The following is a 19,378-nucleotide window of genomic DNA, read 5'->3' on the forward strand; positions in this document are numbered from 1 at the left end:
GAATGAGAGTCTCTCCTGCTTACATCCCAGTGTTCTCATGTATGCTGTGTACACCTCTTATGTTAATGTTCGTAGATAAGTAGCATAGAGGAAGGAGGAAATCAAACTGGGAGGTGAGCAAGAGTAGAGAAAGGAAGGAATTGTACAAGTTCGGTGTGGGGCAAGATGATATATCACCCACCATAGCTCCTGGTCCCACCTGGACTGCCCCTCACAGCATATTCTCAGCTATGCGGTTAGTTTTTCAGTGCTCCAAACAACCAAGGTTTCTGTCACTTCTTTTGCAATACCTGAGGTGAAATGCTGTGTGCCAAAGCCACGTTGCTGAGTTGGGATAGCAGGGATTTATACTTTGAAGATTGCGTGATGCAAAACCAGACCTGCATTAACTTTCCACTGCTAGAGCTGAGAGAAGCATGTCCTGCCGTTCCAGCAGATCTGGGCCTTTCTCTTGCCTAAGAATAAACTTTTATACTGAGCTCAGATTTGTAGGTGGAGATGTTTCACCTGCTCTCCAGATTTGTTGGCACTGAAAATAGCTCTTCTGTCCAGCTTCCTTCTGGTAATTCTGACTCAGGCTTCCAGTAATGGAGGGTGGTTTTTTTCTTTTTTTTTTTAAATTTAAAAAAAGGAAATAATCGGAGTGTTTATGCATAAGAACTTCCCATCTTTCACTTCTGCTCGTGGAGCATGGGTCTTTTAGTAAGTCTGGCACTCTTCACAGCCTGTGAACTTGAAGTAGTGCTGCTTCTGGAATTGCTGATTGCTTTGGATGCCATGAGCTGCTGGCTTGACCTTTGTCACTGTCGGGAAATTCCAGTGCGATTTTGTTTGCATGGGGGCAGACAAAAAATCTCCTTGATTGTGCCTTCCCAGCTAGAACTGTCTTGGGAGCTCTCCTAGCTGGCTGCGGCGCAGCAGGCTGGATGGTCCAAAGCCATCATTAACTCTGAGACAGCAGTTGGTGCCTGGAGAGACCCGGCCAGCCCGTACGGCAGCCTGACCCCCACTGTCGCTGGCCTGCTGGGGGTCTCGGTGCGGGTCTCTGTAGTGGAGGTCCTCACCAGTGGAGGTCCTGGTCTCTGCAAGAGTGAGGTGAGCCTGAGGGGCAGCTGGAAGCGTGCAGACTTTGGTGGTCTCAGGCAAAGGATAGTGGTCCTCATTGCTGTCCTCAGGGCAGCTGTTAATTGGTGCTGACCCACGGGTTGTGTTCTGGTGCAGTTATCTAATTACTTTGAACAGTGGTTTTAATGCTAAAAACAAAATTGCAAAATCGTTAAGTAAATGCTTGCCTCAAGGGCAGTTTGTAAGAAGATGTGAAGTGTTGATTTAATGCTCGGTCCTTTCCCAGCGACAGCTTTTGGTTGCAATTTTGTTCGGTCTTTCCTAATCCCCCTGTTTAGATCTCCTCGGCTGTGCTCCAGTCTCCCCTTCTGGTCCCCAAAGTGATGCTGTTTCTCTTCCATTAGCAAATCCAACCCAGAGCTCTCAGTTGGACTCACCAGTTCAGAATAAAACACGTGATCCCACAAAGAGAATCTACACAGCTCCTTTTCACAAGGACCTGTCTTGTCGGGAACGGCAGAGCAGTTTTGTACAGAGCTCCCTTCGAAGCAAATGGGAAAACAGTGACTAACGTAACTGCTCCAGTGCAGAGCAAATCCAGTATTCCCATAATAAACTTCGATCAGGTCTTGACAGGGACTGCTGGCTTGTAAGAGTCCTTTGAAAGTGGCAACGTTTGCACAGGTAATCTGTTAGTGCTAATGGGAGGTGTATGAAAGGTGGGCTTATGCCTGAGATCTCGTGTTTAAAGGCAAAACATGCCATTTTGGGATGTCCCATCTTAATGCTGTGTAGTTTGGCGGCAGAAAGACTCCCATCCTGCAGGTGTGGGAGGACATGTGTCCCTGCAGGCTTTCATCACACGTGGGCACACGCACAAAATGTTCACACTTCTTGCAGGAATGTATTTACCTTGGTCAGTTATTCCCTCTGTGTGTTGACAAAGGCATGTATGGCATTTGCAAGATTTATTAGTTTCCAGAATTATTGCCCGGGGCTTTTCATTCACAAACAGAAAGTATTAAAGCCAACTGACAGCATCAGAGTGTAAGATCTGAGTACAGAGCACAAGTGTCTCTACTGTTGTCCTGTTTTCATACTTGTTGGGGATGGAGGGCTGAGGGTTAAGACTGCTTTCTCACCTGCACTCTTTCTGTTCCAGCTGTTCTCACCCAGCAGATCGTTCACTGGCTTAAACAGTTTGAATGACCATGTTCCTGCTGTCCCCAACACCCCGCTCCTCATAAGCTACCAGGTGAGAATGATGGTGGCTGCAGTAGGACTGGACCCCAGGCTCTTAACTTGGTAACGTCGCAGTGTGGAGGGGAGCAGTTCTGACCGTTTTCCCTTCAGAGGGAGTGAGACAAGAAAATCAGACACTGCCCTTTCCCAGAAGTGTCTTATGTTTCCCTTGGTGGAACCTCGCTACGTTAAAGAATTATTTGGGCTTTCTTTACAGCTAAACCAGCACTGTCTATAGAGGCTGCTCTTCCTGGAATTACATGGCTTTGCTTTATGCTGCTGAGTACCATGCTGAGTTTAAAGCTGGTCTGGGTCCCTTACTCAGGGCCAGATTAGAGCACAGCTGGGCAGAATTCATGCTAGCCCACAGCCTCTCTGAAAAGTGATGTAAACATCTTTCCCTAATTTGGTGTGGACTAGGCATTGAAAGTAGCTCTTAAAGCACTTGCTGGGCCCCCGGGGTGGGCTCTCACAGATGGTTTTTCTTGTGTTGCTGTAGTCTATAAATGAGATCAATTGTATTTGAAGGGTTTGTGAATTTGCATAGGGATGGTTTAAATGGTAGTTTCTGGCACTGTGTAGCACTGCGTGTGTCCGTAGTTCAGTGAGAACATTAACATTTGGTCAATGCTGTGTTTCTTTTCAGTCTCAGGCTCCTGCAGACGAGGAGGATGAAGGTGAGGAGGAAGAAACAGAAGAGTTGGGGCAAACAGAGACCTATGCAGAATATATACCTTCAAAGTGTGAGTGTCCTGCCACCGCATGAGTATGGGAAGTTCTGTTAACTCCATTGTGGACCAACCTAATTAACTGCTCCCTTATTTTCCTGTAAGCAGTATATGGTATTTGCTGTGGCACATCCCACGGATTTTTGTGATTTTCTAGAAAAACTTTACCGGTGTACTGATCCTTTGTTGGTGCTACGCTAATTTAACAGAGCACTTTTCTGTTGCTTGCTTTTGGGGGAGGCATGACTTGTTTTTGGCAATCTGAAATTTCAATGGAAGAAAAGAGTGAAGAGCAGGTGTCGGGCTTGTCTCTTCTGTTCCTGAGCAGAGGGCTACAGACTATTAATGAGAGGTCTGCAGTCCTTTTTGAGGTGCCCCGTGGGAGTGAAGATCTTGAGTTATCTGTTTTCTGTGTTGTCATTTAGCCAAGATTGGGAAGCACCACCCTGACCTCGTGGTTGAAACGAGCACTCTGTCCAGCGTCCCCCCACCCGACATCACCTACAGCCTTTCTCTGCCGTCCTCCGTTGCCGACAAAGGGTCACTCTCTGCACTACAGCTGGAAGCAATCATTTATGCCTGCCAGGTATGTGGCTCCACCTTGCCCAGCTTGCATGCCTTACACTAGAAAGAAACTACCTTTTGTGTGGACAGATGTTCAAGTGCGTTTTAAAATAACCTCTAATATAGGTGATGAAACTTCAGAAGCTTTGGCATATGGCACTTTAATGCCTTTTGAAAGGATTATTTGAAGCCGGGGACTTCTGTGGGGTCTGTTTCCCAAAGAGGCAAGATCTCTTGACTTTTGTTGCAGAGGGGAGTGCTTTAATGTTAGGGGTCTGGGGGCCTTTTCCGTGAACTGCCACTTGTGAGCTTGGCCATGACACTTGACCATTCCTGCTGTCGCTTATCTGAGCAGGAAATGCACTTGCATCGATGGGATATGTGAAAGGGTTAAGTGGTGCTCTTATAAGCTCACATGAAAGCTGCTAGTAACAGCAAATCCAGTTTAATTTCCAGTTCTGTTCTTGATTTTTCAGCAACATGAAGTTTTATTACCCAGTGGGCAGCGAGCTGGGTTCCTCATTGGGGACGGTGCTGGAGTTGGAAAGGGCAGGACAGTTGCAGGCATCATCTTTGAAAATTATCTTAAAGGGAGGAAAAAAGCTCTGTGGTAAGTTGTTTGGGTGTTTTTTTTTTCTCTTTTCCCGTAAGACCTTGGAGTTAGTTTGGATCTGGGAGTAAGGAATTCCTTAGTGCTGATGTTGGCTTTATAGTTGACTCATGCTGTGGCCTTTGGTAAGTCATTTCCACCTCTTTGTGCCTGTTTGCTGTCTGTGAAACGGGAGTATTTCCCCTACAGCGGTGATGGAGAATGAGTCACTATGAAATAGCAGATTATGTACTACTTGGAGTGCAATGTCAAGCCTATCCCCACTCTCTCTGAAGTCGGCGGAGGGGTATTCGTGGACTTCCCGGGTGCCAACTCAAGCCCCTAGAGTATGGAGTTTTACTGCAGAATACGCGCAGCTTGTTGTAAGTGGCAGACTGGAGCCTGCTGTAGGATCTTGCGTTGAGGTGTGTGGGCAGTTGGAAATGTGACGGTTTTGCACACCTACTATTGCTTTAGTCAGAGCTATTAATCACTGTGCATGCCCCGACTATCTCCTTAGGAGATAACCAGACCCACGTCTTGCTTTGCAGGTTCAGCGTCTCCAATGATCTCAAGTATGATGCTGAGAGGGACCTGAAGGACATCGAAGCCTCCCACATTCCTGTGCATGCTTTGAATAAGGTAGGGGAGAGAAGTTGTAATGGTGTAATCAGCCTACGGTAGCAGTTAGATGGATCCGCCTTAGCACGTAAAGCAGCAGTCGCTTCTGCCTCCGCGTGGCTGGTGGCATAGGCAGTAGCAGACAGCAAGCTGCTTGCTGTTCCCTTCTCTCAGCATGCTCTTCCCACTCTGGACTCTTGCTATTTTTGTACGCTCTGCAGGGCTGCACTGTGAGCACAGAGCTGTTTCCTGCAGGGAATGAGAAGTGTCTCCAGAAAAGTGCAAAGTACAGCAGGACTTGAACTTTTCTCGCCATTCTGAAGAGTCCTGCAGAGCAAACAGCTCCTGTTAGATGGGGCCGTGCTCTGCTCTCCTGGGCTAACGTTTCCCAGCGCTGGTTTCATGGAACTGCTTTTCAGAGCATGCGAGTAAGGGAGCACATGTAAATGCACAGATTGGTGCCTGGCAGGGGGCTGCAGACGCACAGTGCCGTGGCTGAGCACGTGGGCATTTCCCCCCCAGCTGAGCGAATCGGAGAATTTTCAGACTTTTTTCCAGTTATTCAGTGATGAGGATGAAGTCTTTCTCAAAAGAAACGACCGGCAGTTGCGTAGTGGCTATTCACAGGGCTCTTCGTAGCCTGTGCTTTAGTCTCTTGTCCAGTGCATCAGCCTTGTCCAGGCTTGTGTTTGCCACACCGCCGGCCAGTTCACTGAAACACTCCCCTCTGGTTTTTAATGGTGTTGAACAACCAGCTCGTACGAAGCCAATGGAAACCACATGTGTTCGACACCTCTGAATGCACTCTATTAAAAGACTGAAAGGGATGTTTGTTTTCAGACCAAAAAGGCTTTAAATGGAACTTTCTTCAGATTGGGACCATGGGTTTTTTCCCCTACCTTTTATTTCATTACAGGTGGGACCTATGACAGTAAGATCAGCAACAATCTCACCTGGTCAAAGAGAAAATTATTTTCTAGAAGTAATTAAAATGGATGGGAGGGTTCAAAACAATTAAATATTCTAAACTGTTGCTTAAAAAAAATGAAGTGACTTCAGCTGGCCAGAAAACTGAAATCCTAGCGTGGCCTCCACATTTCACTGCGTGCATCCAGATGTGCTGACAGATTGGCTAGTGGAACTTGTCCAGACATTTAAAGTCCCTGTCATCACCGTATCTCAGTGCCAAATAGAAGTGCTAAAGACGTCAGCTACCAACAGTCTTTTGTCTGTTCTGCTCTCAGATTGGGTTTTGTTCTTGGAGGCAGGAGCATGTGTCCTGCACAGTCAGCGGTATTGATTGTGGGCAAAGAATGGGCGCGACATACTGGGGACCAGCACCGTCAGTGTGTGTGCTCTTGTTCTTCCTTTCTGCAGATTAAATATGGTGACACAGCTACCTCAGAAGGAGTCCTCTTTGCCACTTATTCTGCGCTGATTGGTGAAAGCCAGGCAGGCGGGCAGCACAGGACACGCTTAAAACAAATTTTGGACTGGTGCAGGGAAAATTTTGATGGAGTTGTATCCTTTAAAAAAACAAAACAAAACAAAACCAGAGAAAGAGAAGAATTGCATGCTTGTGATTGTACTTCACCAAGGAACAAAGAGCTTGGGGCCATCTGAAGTCACTGGGAGCAGCTGTGCCGAGCAGCCTGGTGCCTGCGGTAGATATTTAAATGCTGTAAGCACATGCATCCCCCCACGCTCCTCTCTCCTCCTTCGAAGGCTGCAGTGTTAATGGGAGGAGGAGAGGAACGCAGCTGGGATTAACCTTTTCAGCATTCTTCTCCCTCAGCAATACAAGACAAGACACACCTTGGAAGTGAAGGGAGAGGGAGGGGGAAATGACTTCGGGCTCTGAGGAGCAGAGGACTAGGCAAAACCAACAGATTTCATGCAGTGTGGGGAACAAGTCAGTCCTGTTGATACTGGGATTGGTTGTTCAGTTGGCTGGAGGAGGCTGGGTTGTATTTTCTGTCTGCTCCCATCCTCGTGATGAAAATAGATCCTTTCTCCTTAACTGACGTTCCCCTCCAGATTGTGTTTGATGAATGCCACAAAGCCAAAAATGCCAGCTCTACTAAAATGGGCAAAGCAGTGCTGGACCTTCAGAACAAACTGCCTCGAGCAAGGGTTGTTTATGCCAGTGCCACAGGTAAGCTTCTCTCGGCATTGTGTGGGTGCCATGCGTAAACAGTCGCCAGTCACCTCCGTGATCTGAAGGAAGCCCTTGAGGTGTGAGCACAAACACTGAGAGTACACGTCCATGCAAGAAGAGGTGAATGGTACTGCAATGCTAGAGGGGAGCCTAGGGTGCTAAGATCAGCCCCGAGCTCCATCGCTGCCCATTACTCGTGACTTTTTGGCAAGTCAGACTAATTTCTCTCCAGTTCAACTTGTCCCTGGCCAGCTGTTCAGCTGTATGATGATGCTTGCCCACTTAATGTATGGAGGGCAATGTTTGGAAAGGTCCTTGGGTCTCCTGAGGCATGATGGCAAATGACCATCCTTTGGAGAGCTCACTGTACTTGAGTCAAAACTATTTACAACTTCTGTGGTTTTGCTAACAGTGAGTTCTGTTCAAACAGGTGCCTCTGAGCCAAAAAACATGATTTACATGAGCCGCCTGGGGATCTGGGGGGAGGGCACCCCTTTCAGAGCGTTTGATGAGTTCCTGCATGCAATTGAAAAGAGGTAAGTCATGTCCAGCATCCCTTTTCACGTGGCTTGCATTTTGTAGCAGCCTTTGTTTGGGAAATGGGTGCACTGCCTGAGGACAGTGTCTGAGGACAGCTTGAGCCAGGAGAGGTGGTGGTTCTGCAGAGGCACCTACCCTACGCTGCCCTGTAGCAGAGGAAGGGGTTTCACAGCTCTCTTCCTCTCCCAGGGGAGTTGGTGCAATGGAGATCGTGGCAATGGACATGAAGGTCAGTGGAATGTACATTGCCAGGCAGCTCAGTTTCACTGGAGTGACCTTCAGAATCGAGGAGATCCCGCTGGATCAGCAGTACAAGATTGTCTACGACAAGGCAGCGAAGTTGGTGAGCTGGTCCCACTGCAGCGGGGAGACTGATGTTTAATTGCGCTTTGGGCATGGCCACTTGTTATGTGGGAGGGTTTGAGGACCCTAAATGTGGTCATGACCACAGACTTTGTTTATAAGAAAGAAGAGGGGTATGCGTGCTCAGCTTACATTAAAAAGTTATCTTATATTTTTTGCTTCTGTGTAAAAGTTCCATATTTGCAAACCAGAGCTTGCAACATCATGCTAGTGCAGAGAGAATGACCAGACTTCATTCAGCCTAACACAGCGACATAAATACTGATGTTAAATTGGATTATCAAACCCCAGACTGTTCTAATACCCTCCTGCACAGAGTAATGAAAAAGAAAACTAAGATTATTAACTCAGCCTTTCTCGGTATTGTCTGCAGTGGGCAGAGGCCTTGATGGTGTTCCAGCAGGCAGCCGACTGGATCGGCTTGGAGTCTCGGAAATCCTTGTGGGGTCAGTTCTGGTCAGCTCACCAGCGCTTCTTCAAGTATCTCTGCATTGCTGCTAAAGTCCGGCGACTCGTTGAGCTTGCCAAGGAAGAGCTGGCAAAGGATAAGGTGTGGTATCAGAGCCTCGCTGCAGTGGCAGCAGCCATCAGTCTTACGTTACAAGATATTTTTTTGTAGTCTGCAACCAAAGGGATTTAATTATTATTCAGCTTGACTTGAAAGCAATTTCAAACCTCTTTAAGGATGAATTTCTCTCCAGATTAACCAGAATGAAGTGCAGTGTCCAGGTTTCTGAGAACATTCACGGTAAATTATACTGGGGAGTTAACATGGTCTCGTCTTCTGAGGCTTTACCCACTGCTCACTTACGGTAGATATGGGCAAGCTGATCTGAAACAGTATTTTGGATCGTGTTCAAGCTAGAAGAGGTAGCAGATCCTTCACCTTGAGCGCAGCCCTGTCCTTTCATCCGTCTGGATGCGATTTGGGAATTTTAGGCAGAAACAACCTAGCAAAGTCAGTTAGCTTCTGTAATCGGAGTCATCCTCTCTGTGGTGTGAGCAGATGTACGGTTTTGGATGCTGAAAGATTTGAGGTGGTTCTTGATCAGGAGCTCTGCTACAGGCCCAACATGTATTTGTGACAGGGTCTGAGGGGAAACGTACCTGGGACTGTGAAATACAATCTCTTGAGCCTGTAGCTGTTTGCCCTGACGCCGGCTGCGGTACAGCCTCCCTGACGCCTTGCTGTGCTGTCCCTTGTGTTTCCCTGCAGTGTATTGTCATCGGCCTGCAGTCCACCGGGGAGGCTCGCACCAGAGAAGTCCTGGATGAGAACGATGGACATCTAAATTGTTTTGTCTCTGCTGCAGAGTGAGTTAAAAATCCCTGTTTTTCTGCTGGGGAGATGCATGGGAGGCTGGAGGCGTGCTAGGGAAAGCCCTGCCCTGGGGCCACTTATCACCTGCAGTTCTTGAAATGCAGTTTCATAATGCCTCGCCCTATACAAGCTCTAAATAGAGAGGATACTTAGCTGGGTCCTTGAGGCACTATTTCTTCAGCATGACTTTATGAGCTAGATCCTGGATTTTGAAACTTCCTGTGGTCCAAACTTGCACGAACAGCCTGATCCAACTCTCTACGCACCGAAAGGAACTGGCAGGTGTAGGAGAGCCAGAAATGTGAGCTCAGATGTGGTTTGCGTGGGTCTGAGTCTGGAAGACGGGGCTGTGGAGAATGAAGAAATGAGCAAGAGAATCTCATGTTATGACAGAGGCCGGGATGATAATGTGAGGCGACATTGCTGGAGCAGTGAGAGGAAGGAATGGTCCAAGGAGTTTAGATTCGCCAGTGTTGGCTTTCAGCACACGTACAGGGCAGGACACGTTGTTCAATTGCCGGGCTTCTGCAGTGTCCTGGTTGTGTTGCCTTTGTTCCTAGCTAAAGGCCGAGTTGGTTGTGCCTGCAGTGGAGCCAGCAGCAGGACTCCTGCTACCCTTTCAACAGAGAATGAGGCTTATGCTCCCCCACATTTCTGCAGCTTTCAGAATACTAGCCTGTCCCACGAATGCGGCTGTTCCTGCACGATGGGTGACGAAAACCTGGGACATTGGGTTGAGTTGCGTTTCCTCTGTTCTGCAGGCGACAGGGCTGTTACTGTTTTCTTTTGAAGTGACTTTTAACGCAGGTGAAAGCAATGAGAGGTGCCAGAGACAGTACGTGTCCAGTTTAGGCAAAGCTGTCCTCCCTTGTTGATGGAGGGGTTGTGTTGGTCTGTGTCACTCTGCTGTCCCCAGTCCATTCCTGAAAAACAAATACCAGTTTGGTGACAGTGCTCAAGGCAAGTCTAACAACTGCTTGGATTGATTTAGTCTCTTGGATTGTTTTTCATGTCGCAGAATTCAGAGGAATTGAGTCTAGAGGACTACATGGTCCCTTTGAGCCTTGCTCAGCTGTCGAAGGAGGAAGGGTCTGTTAGTGATCACGCAGACTGCTCGGCTCTGTCCCCAGTTCTGGAGGCAAGAGCTCTTTGCTCAGCAGCACTGGCCAGATAACTGAGTGTCTCCTGGCATCTGCTGAGCCTCCAACTGCGGCGTCCTGGTTTTACAGCACTTCAGGGGATTTCTTGAGGGGAGTGTGCTGGGAAGAAGCAGTTGTTTAAAAGATGCCGAGAAACGGGGTTAAAAATAAACAGATTGTTCAGTGAGTGAATACCAGCCCAACCCTTTGTTTGCAGGGAAGACGGGGAATTGCAAGTGTCGGGAAAAACGAGCAAGGTTTCATGGCAGGGAGGCTCCAGACCTGAGAGTGAGTCTTTGCATTTTGAGCCCAGGGTCCCCCGCAGCACACGGGACAAAAGGGCTCTTTCTGGTGCCGTGTAATTGCAATCACTTAATAGCCAGCACAGGGCTCTGCCACTTCAGGGAGTGGTGCTGTCTCTGTCTCCTTCAGCCCCTCACTCCAAGGGTCTTAGAGCTCCCTCCCTGGTTCCCAAGACTCCCTTTTTCTCACACGGGCGAGTTGTCATATCCATACCTCTCAGCTGTTGCTTTCAACATTTTTTTTTTTTTTTTCAACCAGAGATCATTCAGCACTGCCTTCTCATTGCACTGGGGGTTCATCCCCACCCAACGTGATCAACATTTAAGCATTTGCTCTTTTATTTGCAGAACAGCCCACAGAAACATTTGTTTTCCACCTCTTATGATTTTTTTCCATTCACCTGAAACCACTACGTATCCGTGTTTTGTCACTTTTCTCTGTTTCGTGGGCAAGCAGGCCCACGTCCAGTTAATCAGAGGACTTGGTGGAGCACATTTGTTGGACAGCCTGACGGTGGTCTCTGCTGTCAGAGCACGGAGAGGGGCTGGGACACTGGGACTTACTGGATTTTTCAGTAGTGATGTAACCGCTTCCCAGTATAGTGTTTCCCATTTAAAATTCCCTCTTAGTTGCTATATAAAGGTCTTGCAACTTTGACATGCGACGTGGTCTGTTGCAGTGTCTCCCTGGAGCGGCCCCGCTCCCTCCGCCAGCAGGGAGGCCGCGGCAGAGAGCGTTTTTCCCGGCGTTACAGTGCTTTGCATCCCTCAGCATGCCCATTTCACGGCTGAGGATCTGCTGGCGCAGCCCACGCTCCCGTGGCCAACTTCTGTGTCTCCCAGCAGAACCCTTTGGTGAAACATGCTCAGTCTGAGTTGCTGCTGTTCTGGAGAGCCACGCCGTACCAGTGGCTGGCTGATCACGCGCTAGTAGTTGTGGTGCAGGATTTACCCCTTTTTCATGAAATGTGGTGCTATCTCAAATACACATTGCTACATGATAACCAGCAGATGTTCCTATTCCTGGTAGCTAGAATAAATTTTGCATCTTACTTTCAGAGGCGTCTTTCTATCACTAATTCAGAAGCACTTTCCTTCAACCAAAAGAAAGAGAGAAAAAGGAACTGGCATTAAAAGAAAACGTAAGAGCACACTCCACTGCCCAGCATCTGACCTCCTGCCTTGCTGCTTCACCCCAGCCACTCAGCTTTTTCTTTTTCCCTTTTCCCTACTTCATGCTTTTTGCTACTCTGCCCTGGTTTCAGTTTGCCCTCCTGCACATCTCCCATCACTCTCTCTCATCTGGAGGACGGCAGCTCTAGGTCATTCACCCTTTCCTCCCCCTAACCCAATTCCCTGTCACAGTGTAGGTCCTCGCCTCCACCACTTGCCCAGTAGCTATGCCCCTCTCCCTCAGCCGCCTCCTTGCCTAGACTGGTGGGCAGATTGCACGAGAGTCCCGGCTGCATGTCTGAGGCCCTCTTGCAGCAAGGGGGGGTTTCTCCACTACCCCTTACTTATAGCATGGCAGGTGACCTGGGGAAAAAAAATCACTTCCCTGCCAAATTATTGGCTGCGGCTGCAGGTAAGAAGAGTTTTGGGATTTCTCCTCCAGTGGGACGCGGGAAAGGAGGAAGAGGGGGGACAGCAGCACTGGCAGATTGTGGAGGTTGTCCTGACTGGCTGCTGTTGCAGAGCAGCCTGTGCAAGCTGGTTTGTGAACCCTCTCACATAGCAGGGGCATGTCTTACTGTGCTTGGAAGTAAACGACATCCCGAAACACTGGCACCTTCCCGTGTCCTGCACATTCCTCTGGAGGCAGTCAAACCTGCGGACTCCTTCCTCTGAGGAGTTAGCACTGCTTAGAGCCGGCTGTGTGTTCATCCTGACGTGTGCAACTAGCTTCAGCCCTGATAAAGATTGCCTTGTTCTTCCTTTCTCTCTCTTCCTTTCTCTTTCTTTCTCTCCGTCCCCCTCTCTCCTTCCCTTCCTAACTCCCCCCCGCCCCTCCCTGAGAGGCTCTGTCTCTCCAAGATCAGCCTTTCATTTGGGGCAATCTCAGCTATTTTGTGATTTCTCCTCCTCTTCCTCTTTCTGAGCTGGCACTTGCTGTTCTGCATTGATGCAGGAGGCTGGGGACTCTCCCTTGACACCGCTCGCTCTCCCTTGCAGGGAAGCAGAGGGGCCGCTGCGCCAAGGCTCTGAAAGGCATGTGTGAACCCGCGGGTGTGATCAAGATCAGCGATGACAGCAGCACCGACTCCGACATGGGGCTCGACAGTGACTTCAACTCCTCCCCGGAGTCCGTGTTTGAGACGGACGATGTCATCTTCGTTGAGCACACCTACAACGGCTTCGCAGCTGAGGACAGAAGTAAGCAGAGCAGCAGCATGGGGTTAGCTCCTTCCTCCCTGGGGGGAGCTGGGAACCGGAGTCACTGCATTCTAGTGCACGGGTGCGCAGCTGGAGGCAGCCACCCACCCCAGTGCCCCGCAAGCATGGACAGTGGCAGATCAGACGTGACCCTTGGAGGGTCTGGCTAAGGGGATTGCAGAGTCGATGAGCTGATGTGAGGAGACGTTCTTGGTGTCGTCTTGGAATGGTGAAGCTCCTTCTGTGCTTGGGACAGTCTTGTGATCTTGGCTAGGTTTTATCCTGTGATGGTCAGACTTGGGCTTGTGAGGTTGATTCACATTAACCTGCTGTGATCAGTGAGCAGGAAGAATTTGCCCTGCGCGCTCCTTTCCCTACCAAAACAGGGGGAAGCACAGAGGGAATTCACTCCATGCTCAGCAGCATTTATTGCAAGTCAAGGTGTCTGCCCGCTCATCAGATAGTGCCCCTAGAAGCCCTTTGTGACTTTTTTCCCCCCCTCTCTGATTTGCAATTACCAGGTGACTCTAAACTTTTGCATTTTACATTCCAGATAATTTTCACATGCTGCCTTCCCAGAAGGAGATGCATGGCCTGAGAGAATTCGAACATGTGGAAAAGATGAAGCAGGACCTCCTAGCAAAAGTAAAAGCACTGGGCAAAGAGCTACCTCTCAATACCTTGGATGAACTGATCAATCACTTTGGGGGCCCGGAGCATGTGGCTGAGGTATTCCTCACAATCAAGAGTATATTTTGGTGGCACTGGGTGACAGGAAGAGGGGCCAGCAAAGGGGGTTCCTGCTGGAAGAGGGTTTCCTCTCCTTCCTTGCAGTCTGAAAAAGCTGTTGAGAATTGACTTTCTAAATTGACTTGCTGCGCCGTGCAGGTCTCTCCTCTCTGCTGACAGCCTCTCTCTCTCCTGTGTGGTGTGTGCAGATGACGGGGCGGAAGGGCCGGGTAGTTTGCAGACCGGACGGCTCCGTCATGTTCGAGTCTCGTGCAGAGCAAGGCCTCTCTATAGACCACGTCAACCTGAAGGAGAAGGAGCGTTTTATGAAAGGGGAGAAGGTGAGTCAGGTTCGAGCCAAGGAAACATCCAAATACCTGCATGGGAGCGAGTACACTGAGAGGGGAAGGAGAGGGAGGGTGCCTTTGCATGCTTTTGCCTTGCCAGCATCAGGCCAAAAAGGCTCTGCAGCTTTTCTGACTGTCTGACCGACCTGCTGGAAGGTGACAAGGAGTCCTGGGTCCCTTCGCGGGCTGGGGAGTTGTGCTGTGGGCTGTTTCTTGAAGCAGTTTTGCAGATGTCCAGGAATCTCACTCCCCTTTCTTGCTTCTTGTCTCTCCCTTAGCTTGTAGCAATAATCTCTGAGGCCTCCAGCTCAGGTATCTCTCTCCAAGCAGACAGACGGGTGAAAAACCAGAAGCGCCGGGTCCACATGACGCTGGAGTTGCCCTGGAGCGCAGACCGGGCCATACAGCAGTTTGGTGAGGGCTGGGTGTTCTTGGTCACTGTCCCCCTCCCCTGAGCATGGTTCAGACCATGAAGCCTCTGGCAGCCCTGGGAAGGAAAGGCACGCGTGGCCGCCCGAGCCAGGCCTGTGCAGCAGCTGGGGCAGGTGTATTTAGCTTTCTGAGATACGGCACCTTGCAGAGCACAGCGCTCCCGTGTTTTGCTAGGATGGAAATGCAGACACAAAGCGGTTGTGACTGATTTATCTTGTGGGGAAGGTTTTTGTTGACTTCAGGAGTGATTTGCAGTGTGGGAAGGGGGAACCCTCCCATACGTGTTACCAGTGTGTCCTCATGAAACATGCCTGGGGGTGCCTGGGGATTTCTGTTCCACCCTGGGGATTTCTGTTCCACCCTGGGGAGGCTCTGTAGGATGGGGAGGGACAGTTCCTCAATACGTGAGCGCAAAAGAAATAATGCACATCCTAGCTTAAACTGGGGAGTCACTCCTCAGCCCCAGAGGGTCAGGGCTATAAACTCAACTCTGCCAAGGTCTCAGCAGCACCAGGGTGATGAAAGCGACTGTGCCTCTGTCCTTTTACCCCAAAGAGCGATCTCCTTTGAAAACCAGCATGATGGAAGGTTGTTTTGGCTCTCTCGCCTCCTGCTCAGCTTCCCTTCCCGTACCAGCCAGGCTGTACCAACCTCTTCTTTCACTTCTGTTCTCATGTCCTTGTAGGTCGAACGCACCGATCAAACCAGGTTTCTGCTCCAGAGTATGTCTTCCTTATCTCTGAGCTGGCAGGGGAGAGGAGGTTTGCATCCATCGTGGCAAAACGTCTGGAGAGCCTAGTAAGTGCCTTGCAGCAAAGAGATTAATGTGTCAGTTCCGATTCTCTCTGAAGAGCTTCCATTTCGGTGTTCCCGCTGGCATGGCCAACGTAACTAGTACGGGGGATTGCATCACCCCTGACTGAAGGTAATGCAGTTGTGGAACGCAGGCAGCTTTCAGCATCCTGGGATTTGGGAAAGAAAGTGAAGAAGAATACGTAACCAAGGCATCAGGAGGAAGTTCAGGGAAGCAGAACCCAATTCCAGATGCTGGAATTCCCCCACTGTTACAGGAGCGTAAACCCATCTGTTTCCAGAAAGCTGATGGAATAATTAATTTGTCTCTGTTTCATTTTTCTTCACTTCTGATAAATCCCCAAATACTTTGGTAAAAGTCTCCAATATTCCAGAGCAACACTGCCTCCCCACAGCACGTTCTTATCCTGGCCTCTTCTGAGACATGGCTTTGGCCATCCTTCTCTGGTGTTTTGCAACAGCTGAAAGTAAGAAGTTTTTGCTTGGTCTGCCTTCCTAGGGTGCCTTAACTCACGGAGACCGCCGGGCCACCGAATCCCGAGACCTCAGCAAGTACAACTTTGAGAATAAGGTAACTTGCGGCTGTTCTCGGGGTAGCTCAGCCAAGGAGGGGTTGCAGTAGTTAGCAAGTGCCTTCAGTGGGAGCCAGAGCCAGGAAGATCGTTGCTGGCATCTACAGGCAGGATCTGGCCTAGCACGCAGCTCCCCGCGTGTAGCCTCATGTACAGCATACAGAACTGAGTTAATAATCAGCGTTGTGCATCTGAGCACCACGCTGGTGAGAGGACTGTGCTCCCACGGGGGAGCCGGGAAGGGCGCTTGGGCCTCTGCCCCCAAGGGAGCTGGTGCCAGCGCCGGGGTGCGGACGTGCAGGTTCCTGTACTCTGGTCCCCCAGGGACAGAGGAGGCCCCTGACACACGGCTTCCCCCTTGGCACAGCCACCAGGTCAGTGGCCTTTTCGGGAGGCGATGGCTTTCTCTGCAGTGCCAGCAGAAGTGTTGTGACACACTCAGTCCACCGCTGGGCTGCCAATGCAGGTTTGTCCCACGCGTGATTCTTGTCTCCTTTCACAGTACGGGGCTAAAGCACTAGACAGAGTTCTCTCCACTATCCTCAACCACACGGAGAACAGAGTTCCTGTGCCCGAGAGCTATGACAGAGGGGAGGCTGCATTTTTCCATGGTAAGAGCATTACCAGCTCTGGGGTTTCTTTGCATCTTGCTAGCCGTGTCGGTCTCAGGTTTGAGATGCTTGAAGAACCGAGCAGCGGGCTGGAGCAGAAGGTCAGAGAGAGGGAACAGTACCACTGGCTTAGCAGCTCACTAGTGAGCAGGGCAATTGGCGACCCAGATGCATGTCACCCTGCCAGAGGTGGGGGAAAATGGGTCTGGGACAAGCTTAGCTGCGAAATAACGGGCACAGCTGAAGGGGAAGCAGCCCTGCAGGACTGCTGAGGAGAAGCTTAACCCTGAAATGCACAAGCTGTCTTCTGCCGTTCCAGAAATGAAGCAAGGTCTCATCTCTGTGGGGATCTGCTGCAATCAGATGAAGTATGGCACCGTCTCAGTGGAGAAGGGTACGTGTCAAGCTTTTCCTGTCCAGCGTAGGGGAGAAGTGAAAGAGGCGGGGGTGTCATGGCCCACCCGGTCCATCCGCATGGGAGCACAGCCTCGAGGGGTTTGCTGTGCAGCCGGGGCAGGATGTTTGCTTTGAGGGGAGGGTCCTGCGGGGATTAGCCCATGCTGCAGGTCATATTGCCCTGCAGCAGCCTGGCAGCTGACCACAGCCTGGAGGAACAGCCCTCGGGCTGCTGTCTTGTGCATTAGCGTTGTGCTGCTGTCAGGAAGGGACGTCGGGTGGTTTGTCGGGTGGCTCTCTTTGGGAGCGTGCTGGTGCACTCCATGCCCAGCTGTGCCATGTTCCCTGACCCGCCACGCTCTTGCAGACTGCTCCATCACCAAGTTCCTGAACCGCATCCTGGGTCTGGAGGTGGACAAGCAGAACATGCTCTTCCAGTATTTTTCTGACACCTTTGACTATCTGATTGAAAAGGACAAGAAGGAGGGCAAATACGACATGGGCATCCTAGGTATGGAGAAAAGAGGGGTGGCCAGACCTCTCCCTGCTGCACCCTTGAGGTTCTCTGCTCCTCCCTGTGCTGACTGATGGCTGTTCTACGGCCATCTTGGGCACTGCCGTGTCCCCACACAGCACAGATCTTGAGACTCTTGCAGGGAGAGGAGGTGGTACAGGAAGATGTATCTTACAGCAGTCTTTTCTCCTTCTACAGATTTAGCCCCAGGAGTGGATGAGATCTACGAGGAGAGCAAGGAGGTCTTTCTGACCCCTGGGCACCCACAGGATGGGCAGGTCGTGTTTTATAAGGTAGGCAGCCTGCACAGCTATCTCTGCAGTCCAGTCGCTCCAGTGCTTCCCAGTCTGGGGCTGTGAGCTGCTGGGTCCTTCCCCCTGCCCTGTGGCTTTGTGTCATGTTTGTGTCACATCTGCCTTGGCCATGAGCAGGTGACTGATGCTGGGAGTTACACGGAGGAGGCAAGGAGAGGCCCTGTCCTGCCCCAGGGGCTCGGAGCTGCCATAGCCGGGAGGGCAGTCTGGCAGTGCCTGTTTCTAGGCTACAGCAGCACCAAGTTTTTGCTGGGGGTGTGATTTGTGAGACAGACACTGATGCAATTGTCCTGTGCTCTAAAGTTACAGAATCCCTGTTTGTCCCTGTTTAGATCAGTGTCGACAGAGGCTTAAAGTGGGAGGAAGCTTATGAGAAGTCACTCAAACTGACAGGATCCTTCGATGGGTTCTACCTCTCCTACAAGGTAGGTCCATGGGCTCTGCCAGGGTGGCACCTCATCTTGGAGGATGACTCCAATGGGAGAAGGTCCACCACGGCTGTAAGAGGTCTACGTCTGACCTCTTGCTGGGGGCTGGGAGATGCCTCCAAGAACCTCAATCCTGGAAGGAAGGGGGTTAGTTTAGAGGAATATGGGCTTTGGGGAGAGAGGCTGTGACTGTAACCATCAGCTCTACCCTGACAGATGCGAGGCTGCAAACACACCTGTCTGCTGGCAGAGCAGAGCCGTGGGAAGAACTTCATCCTCTACAAGCCAAATATTGGGAAGCAAAGCCAGCCTGAAAGCCTGGACAGTCTGCAGAAGAAATACCGGCGGGTAGGTGGGAGCTGTAGCCCTCCAGTGTGGGGAGAGGGAAAAGCCTCTTTCTCTGGGCAGAGGTGGCTTTGGAAGGACATTTACTGTAACCTCTTTACAGCTCCTCGTAGCCGTGTTGTGGATTGGGCAGAGATAGTGGTAGCACCCGGGTGTCCTGACTCCCAGCCCTGGATTTCAAGTCTCAGCTGCGTGTTGGACAGTGGAAAATCTCTAATGCTGTGTGTTTCTTCCGCAGGTGCTGCCCGAGGAAGCCAAGGAGCACTGGGAGAACAGTTACCACTTCTCCTTGAAGAAGTGTAACCATGCCGTCTGGTAAGGCATCTGCAGCCCCAACCTGTCCTACCCTCCCCAAGGCAGAGCTGGTGTTGGGGAGAGGGTCCCTGGCTGTGGCAGTGGGGAAGGACCATGCCGGGGAGGCTGTGGGTGGGGGGTCCTGCTCTGCCGTGGGAGCCTGTGCTGATTTGGGTGGTTTTCTCCCATTTGAACTGAAGGAACAGGAGCTGCAAGCTGATCCAGGAGGGGAAGGAGTGCTTCCAGGGCATGCGCCTCCGTCACTACTACATGCTGTGTGGGGCCCTGCTGCGCGTCTGGAGCAAGATCGCCAGCATCATGGCAGACATCACCAACACCAGCTACCTGCAGATCGTCCGCCTCAAGACCAAGGAGAAGAAGAAACAAGTCGGTGGGTGAAGCGCTGGGAAGGGGAAGGGGAGCAGGACATTTTAGGAGAGGGAAGAAGGGGTCCCGCTGCCCAGTGCCAAGATTCCCTTCCTAAAAAGGGGTTTGTTCCAGCCTGGAAGCACCCACTGCTTAGGTGACCCCATGGGAAGGAGGCGACCTGGGGCTACCCTGGTGTGAGTTTGGGCACT

At 50.7% G+C, this 19,378-nt stretch overlaps 1 protein-coding gene across 4 annotated transcripts in view; it reads left to right on the forward strand.

Annotated features, from left to right (window-relative positions):
* SBNO2 (strawberry notch homolog 2) overlaps positions 1-19,378 on the forward strand; it is a 68,357-nt gene that overhangs the window by 45,361 nt on the left and 3,618 nt on the right. For all 4 annotated transcript variants that reach the window (XM_076359133.1, XM_076359132.1, XM_076359135.1 and 1 more), the window contains 26 exons: positions 2,228-2,320; positions 2,954-3,050; positions 3,461-3,621; positions 4,076-4,209; positions 4,740-4,830; positions 6,187-6,330; positions 6,847-6,964; positions 7,398-7,503; positions 7,697-7,850; positions 8,244-8,420; positions 9,087-9,184; positions 11,692-11,774; positions 12,805-13,005; positions 13,559-13,734; positions 13,944-14,075; positions 14,360-14,495; positions 15,199-15,311; positions 15,826-15,897; positions 16,401-16,509; positions 16,829-16,903; positions 17,273-17,416; positions 17,618-17,712; positions 18,066-18,158; positions 18,378-18,509; positions 18,745-18,821; positions 19,001-19,191. In XM_076359133.1, the coding sequence (XP_076215248.1) occupies positions 2,228-2,320; positions 2,954-3,050; positions 3,461-3,621; positions 4,076-4,209; positions 4,740-4,830; positions 6,187-6,330; positions 6,847-6,964; positions 7,398-7,503; positions 7,697-7,850; positions 8,244-8,420; positions 9,087-9,184; positions 11,692-11,774; positions 12,805-13,005; positions 13,559-13,734; positions 13,944-14,075; positions 14,360-14,495; positions 15,199-15,311; positions 15,826-15,897; positions 16,401-16,509; positions 16,829-16,903; positions 17,273-17,416; positions 17,618-17,712; positions 18,066-18,158; positions 18,378-18,509; positions 18,745-18,821; positions 19,001-19,191 (3,202 nt within the window). The remainder of the gene's footprint in view (positions 1-2,227; positions 2,321-2,953; positions 3,051-3,460; positions 3,622-4,075; positions 4,210-4,739; positions 4,831-6,186; positions 6,331-6,846; positions 6,965-7,397; positions 7,504-7,696; positions 7,851-8,243; positions 8,421-9,086; positions 9,185-11,691; positions 11,775-12,804; positions 13,006-13,558; positions 13,735-13,943; positions 14,076-14,359; positions 14,496-15,198; positions 15,312-15,825; positions 15,898-16,400; positions 16,510-16,828; positions 16,904-17,272; positions 17,417-17,617; positions 17,713-18,065; positions 18,159-18,377; positions 18,510-18,744; positions 18,822-19,000; positions 19,192-19,378) is intronic.

Source organism: Aptenodytes patagonicus, chromosome 25, assembly GCF_965638725.1.
Source record: "Aptenodytes patagonicus chromosome 25, bAptPat1.pri.cur, whole genome shotgun sequence".
In the NCBI taxonomy this organism is placed as follows: domain Eukaryota; kingdom Metazoa; phylum Chordata; class Aves; order Sphenisciformes; family Spheniscidae; genus Aptenodytes; species Aptenodytes patagonicus.